This window comes from Notothenia coriiceps, unplaced genomic scaffold (assembly GCF_000735185.1).
Source record: "Notothenia coriiceps isolate Sejong01 unplaced genomic scaffold, NC01 NC01_scaffold00013592, whole genome shotgun sequence".
NCBI classification, from domain to species: domain Eukaryota; kingdom Metazoa; phylum Chordata; class Actinopteri; order Perciformes; family Nototheniidae; genus Notothenia; species Notothenia coriiceps.
This window is the reverse complement of record NW_011346293.1, coordinates 720,120-726,686: the sequence shown is the minus strand read 5'-3', so window position 1 is coordinate 726,686 and position 6,567 is coordinate 720,120. Positions and strand designations below refer to the sequence as shown.

Below are 6,567 nucleotides of genomic sequence, written 5' to 3'. Positions count from 1 at the left end.
GCAGGTGATGTGAATTCTGCACAGATTTGTGAAAACAACGTATTAAATCCTGTTTAGCCCTTTATAAACAGTGACAGCGAATGACTATACACACGATTTTGTGCGTGGTGTGTATGCATGCGTGTGTGACGCTGTGTGCGTGTGTGTGTGAGCTTTGGAAGCGTTCATAGATGTGTTAGATGAGTGTTGGAAAATCGTTGTGTGTGTGTGTGTGTGTGTCGTGTGACTGTGGTTTGACTGTGTGACTGTGTGTGTGTGGTGTGTGGTGTGTGTGTGTGGTGTGTGTGTGTGTGGGTGGTGTGTGTTTGTGTGGTGTGTGTGTGTGCGTGTGCGGTGTGCGTGTGTGTGTGTGCAGCCCGCGTTGGTGGGTGGCGTGACTGTGTGTGTGTGGTGTGTGTGGACTGTGTGGTGTGTGTGTGTGGTGTGTGTGTGTGTGTGTGTGGTGTGTGTGTGTCCTAAAACATAGGCATTGTATCACGCGAGCTGATGGAGTTTGTGTGTGTTCACCTCTCTCAGTGTGTGTGTTCACCTTCTCAGAAGTGTGTGTTCACCTCTCGCTCAGAGTGCCGTGAGCGCGTCGAAGGGTGTGTGTGACCTGTGCCTCAGAGTGTGGTGTGTTCCGATCATGGTCAGGAAAACAAAGAGTCGTTTGCTTACAGAGGGTCCTCTCTGCTGTGTGTCGGAGTAATCAGGAAGTCGAGCAGCGTCTGAGGAGATAGCATCAGGTCACCACAGCCAAGTCCCATCAGCTGCCGGTGATAAGATGCCTATTTTTAGAGCACACACACACGCGCTGGAGCCACACACCACACACAGGCCGACAGCCACACACACACTGACACACACAGCAACACACACACACACACAGTCACCGACCACACACACACACACACAACGCCACGACGCACACGCGGACACACACAACACACCACACACTGACACACACACACACACACCACGACACAGCGACACACACACCCAACACACACACGACACACAGTCACACCTGAGGTCACACAGTGTCAGCACACATCACACACACCCAACACACACAAAGATTTGTCCCGGAGAGCGCGGTGCTCTCCGGAGTAAGGGTAGGCTCTGCATGAACTGCCTCGGCGCGCTCGCAAAGCTCCGACACACACACGCACACAGTCACACGGGCCATTGCATCACACAGCGCACAGTAAATCTGGGCTGTATAGTTTCTGTCGCTGGTCACTGTGGGTATAAAGTGGTAAAACGAGGATTTTAATACGTTGTTCAAAGATCTGTGCAGAATTCATCATGCGTCAGTAAACCCCCACCCCCCACCCCCCAGAGTATAGTTGAAAATAAGTATTGCTGCTTTTACTTAATTAAAAAAAGGACCCTGCACTCTGCCTTGCTTGTTCTCAGGATAAATAAGGAGATGTGCTGCATTCAGTTTCTCATTACAGGCCGATGTGGAGTCATCACTGAAACGACGGCCGACGTGGTTGCCAGAGGAAGGGATACATAAGCGGCCTCGTCTCCTCAGACGTGTGTGTGTTCACCTCTCTCAGAGTGTGTGTGTTCACCTCTCTCGAGGTGTGTGTTCACTCTCTCTCAGAGTGTGTGTTCCACCTCTCCTTAGAGTGTGTGTGTTCACCTCTCCTCAGAGTGTCGTGTTCACCTCTTGCCTCAGTGTGTGCGTTCACTCTCCTCAGAGTGTTTGTGTTCACTCTCCTCAGGTGTGTGTGTTCACCTCTCCTCAGGAGTTGTGTGTTCACCTGCTCCTCAGAGTGTGTGTGTTCCACCTCTCCTCAGGAGTGTGTGTGGTCACCCTGTGCCTGGTAGAATGTGTGTGTTCACCTCTCCTCAGAGTGTGTGTGTCTATCTGCTCCTCGGAGTAGTGTGTGCTTCGACGCTGTGCCTCAGAGTGTGTGTGTTCACCGGTCTCTCAGTGGTGGTGTCACCTCCTCCTCAGTGTGGTGCGGTGCTCGTCAGTAGGTGGGGGGTGTGTGGTCACGCGTCTCGCTGCGAGTGTGGTGTGTGATAGCGGGCGTCGTCCGTCGGAGGGTGTGGTTCAGCGTCTCCTCGAGGTGTGTGTCATGCCGGGGTGCTCTGCTCAGGTGTGTGTTCACGCGGTGTGGATGCGGCTCAGAGTGGTGTGTGAGCCGTCTCGCTCAAGTGGTGTGTGTTGCGGTCTAGTGGCTCGAGAGAGGGTGAGCGAGGTCAGTTGCTTGACCAGAGGATATGGGGTGGGTGGTGGTGGGGGTTGGTGGTGTGTGTGGTGGTGTGGGGTGGGGGCGGGCGGTTGCATTCTGTGTGTGTCAGTAAATCAGAAGCAGAGCAGGGTGGGAGGGGGGTTGCTCTTGTATGCATTTCAGTCACTTGCAGGGCCATTTTCAATATTTAAAAAAATACGATTGCCACTTGACATAGTGTACCAGACATCAAAAAAGATAGATTGTTGGTACAGAGTTGGTTACCTTTTTAGAAGACTTAAAATGTGTTTTAAGGATCATAGCAATTCATAAGATTGCTTTTACTAGTATTTGGCATGTTTCTTAACGGGAAATTGAGTTTTTTTAAGGATAACTACAGCTTTTATAATGATTTGTCAAAAGTTCTAATGATTTGTCAAAAGTTCTAATTAGTTCTAATTCTAAGTTCTAATTGAACTATTTTAGCAATTCAATTATGTGTACACATTAATGCATCTGTAATATATTTCCAATAATGTAATATAGTCTATTCTAGTATAACAATAATGTTAAATATGTTCTTTTTTGAGATATAGCATCAGAAATCTTGAAGACAGTTATCTTAAAACTGCTAGATACCACTTGGAAAGCAAGACATTTTACTTTCATGCATGGACTGCCTCTTCATAGCATGTTTGCTTTCTGTTTACCAGCCATTGTCTATGTTCGAGACACGACTCGCGGAGGGCTTTGCTCCTTGCCGATCTTCAACAATGGCATCAACGGGGCGTTCTGCAGAACAGAGGCAGGCCAGACGGCAGCCATTATCTTCCTGTTTGTCACCCTGATTGTTTATCTGATCGGAGCCATGGTGTGTCTCAAGCTGTGGAGACATGAAGCTGCACGCAGATACCGGGAGAAATACGGCGAGGAGGAGGTGAGAGCTCTGACACTTTAATTATTTATTCAGTTTGAAGGGTTGGGACATGGGTTTCGTCTGACAGTTAATGATTAATCCAACACTATCTACCATTCACTATAATGAGTTAACAGACAGGCTGCAAACATGTTCACACACGCACGCGCACACACACACACACGCACACGCACTGCATTACAACAACACACCATATCATTTGCATACAGGGCTACAGCTGTGGAGGAAGGAGTAGGCGGAGTCAGTGAGTCCTACCTGTTTATTGGAGGGCAACACACTGCACACAGTCACACACACATTCTGATTCAACAACACTAGGTTTGAGATCCACATATAAAACTTCTTTTGGGTTACTTGTTATTTGTTTTGTTTTGATGTGTTAAAAGAATATCTATTTGATTTATTGCAGAAAGTAAGATGAGAAGATTGATATCTCTCCTGTGTCACTAAAATACTTTAGCCAGGACATTGCTAGCTAAACCTAGCTAGACTGAATTAAGGGGTAAAAGCTTACCTTGCTCTATCTAAAAGTAAAACAATCTGTCAATTGAAGCTCACTGCTCTTGGCCAGGCAACAGTCCACCACATACCCTCTTGTAAAACCACAGGATGATGTTTTTAAATGTTGTTTTCTTCCAAATATACAAACAATAACATGTGTATCAATGAGCTTTAAAGATGTTGTTGGGTGGACAGAGCCAGCCTGACAATAGCTTCCTATGTGGCGGACGAGAGAGATATCTTATTTTTTATCAAGCTCTGCAAGAAAGCAACACAAAGTGTATTTCCCCAAATGTCTCTACTATCCCTTTAAATGGTAAGACATCATTAAAAGCCTAATGTTAACTGGATTCTATTTGTGTATGTTTTACACACAGATGCGTCCCTCGGACATAAGAGCTACACACTCATTGGTAAGCCTCCTGTAATTAGTTTTATTGTAAAGAGACATACTCACGTTTGTGTTTATTTAAACGTGAAAGTTGCTCCTCTTTTAATTCAATCTTTACAATCCTTTTGTCATAGCTGTGTTTGTCCTGTTTTGTCTCTGCAGATGGTTCCAGATTCAGCTCCCATTCCCAAAGCTCCAGAGCAGGTGCGAGGCTCCTCAGTGGTTCCCATCCACGCCGCTCCTAAAGCCATCCCACCTCACATTCTGCAGGGAGCTATACCATCAGGACACATCCCAAAACCTGTCATCGTGCCTGACTACATTGGGTAAGCTCTGCTCAAGATAAAAGCAAAGACAAGTAGGTGCAATATGTGGGTTGCTATGTTGGTTAAATAACAACTGTATGTCCGGCTTTGCCTAACATACATACAGTTTACCAACGTTAATAAAGACTTGTTCTCTTCTTCCGTCCTGCAGTAAGTACCCGACGATCCGCTCAGAGGAGGAGAAGGACCAGTACCGAGCCGTGTTCAATGACCAGTACGCAGAGTACAAGGAGCTCCACGCGGAGGTGCAGGTCACCGCCAAGAAGTTTGACGAGATGGACGCCATGATGCGCAGTCTGCCCCAGAACCCTTCCACCCAGATGGTGAGTGTTTACTCACTCAGAATACAATCGTGTTTTTCACTCAATAGTCAATCAGAACTCCTTTATCAGATTCTATCTGTACTCTATCTTCCAAAAATGTAGATGCCATTTTTTTTAATCGCATGGGACTGTTTGTGCATTTATTCTATCTGCAGTCATGTATTGTCTTCAGTTTTTTGGTCTTTTTGTTTTCAGATAGAAATGCTATTTAGAGGTACATTTTCCAATGAATTTAATAAATCATAAAGACTTTAGAGATGCTGATCACACATTGTTGTACAAAGTAAAGTGCACACTAGACACTTTATTTTGTCAAAAATCAAAGCTAAGATACAGTTTCCTTTAGTTATTTTTTTTGTAAAATATGTTTTACTCTTATATCAGAAGATGCGTTCCTTGTTTTGTACAGTGTATTTATATTTCAACATTTTACATTCTGCAGAAAGTTTCAAACAAACCACACTGCCCAGAAATGATCTCAAAGGGGTTTCTGAGTTCGGAAACCCTTAAGTGTAGATCATTTTTAACAATGTCTTTGCAAACACTGGAAATCGGCCAACAAATACACATTTGATTGATATTGAGGATTTTTAATCTCACCCAGTTCTCATGTGTGCTCCTGGTAGCCATGCCTTAACAAATGACACACACACTTAGTGCATCATCACACTGGACCTACTTTGCATGGATGAACACAAGTTAACATGAACCCTGCTGGACTGATACCATCAGGGTTTGGTATTATGACAGTGCTGGGAAAATCATTTCTTTCAGAGAATGATTGTGTGTCTGGAATATGCACCCAGTCTTTTTGTTGTTAAAATGTGCCTCATTTCCCCCTCTCATAACTTCCTCTGTTTGCACTTCCTGTTCCTGCTGTACTTCCCCTCCACCCTAACATTTCTTCTCTGCACCATCCACAAGCACCTAGTTGTATTACCTAACTGTACTACTTCATGTATTTCAATCTTTATGGATGACCTTTAATTGAATTCAGTCTCTTGTCTCTGCTTGCAGGAGGTTGATCGCATTAACAGAATCCTTCAGGATTACCAGAAGAAGAAAAATGTGAGCCGATTCTCTTTTTTCGCTGTTTTGTATACAGTGTTGTTCTGCTGCCCATGTTGATATGTTCTTAATAGATACTTAAATCGCTCAAAACACAAGTATGTATTTAGATTATTTTTTTAGATCTCAGTAATTTCTTAAAACAGCTGTTCACTTTAGTTTTTTATCAGACAGAACTAGGTGCATATTTCGGCACTGCTTTCACTCATGGATTAATCCACATTTGGTGCTTTTGTGAGTTGTGTGGCAGCAGGACATTATATGTGATCCGCTCTATCGAAATCAGTCGGAAGTCGCAACGGCTCATTTCAAAATAAACGTGGATTTGCGTAAACAACTAGTTTTTCGGGATTCGGGTGTTTTGTTTGATTTTTAAATAAACAAAGTCTTAGCTTTCAGAATATGAAACTTTTATTTCCAAAATCAAACGATAAATTCATACCAGCTGAAATTATGCATGTAAGGCATATAGTAATCATAGATAACACGGCAAGGTCCATTACAGTTTGTTTTCATCTGATTTCAATTAAACAAAGTCTTGACTTTCAGAATATTAAACTTGTTTCAGCAAATTCAGATGATAAATACAACTTTGAAGCTTGTAACGGCATAATTACAAGCGGAGAACGGAGTAACTTAATGTCACAGCAGGCATAACAACAGCCGGTGTTTCTCGTGAGTGTTTTCCCTGGGAAACAAACACAATACACAAACGCAAAAAGACACAAACACACACACACACACACACACACACACACACACACACACACACACACACACACACTCTCACTCACAAACACACACACACACACACACACACACACACACACACACACACACACACACACACACA

The 6,567-nt window shown here is 44.1% G+C and overlaps 1 protein-coding gene across 4 annotated transcripts in view; it reads left to right on the top strand.

Annotated features, from left to right (window-relative positions):
- marveld2a (MARVEL domain containing 2a) overlaps positions 1-5,794 on the top strand; it is a 9,552-nt gene extending 3,758 nt beyond the window's left edge. For all 4 annotated transcript variants that reach the window (XM_010774192.1, XM_010774194.1, XM_010774193.1 and 1 more), the window contains 5 exons: positions 2,882-3,105; positions 3,984-4,019; positions 4,160-4,323; positions 4,475-4,646; positions 5,664-5,794. In XM_010774192.1, coding sequence (XP_010772494.1) covers positions 2,882-3,105; positions 3,984-4,019; positions 4,160-4,323; positions 4,475-4,646; positions 5,664-5,774 — 707 coding nt within the window. In that variant the 3' untranslated portion in view covers positions 5,775-5,794. The remainder of the gene's footprint in view (positions 1-2,881; positions 3,106-3,983; positions 4,020-4,159; positions 4,324-4,474; positions 4,647-5,663) is intronic.
- Positions 5,795-6,567: the final 773 nt, after the last annotated feature.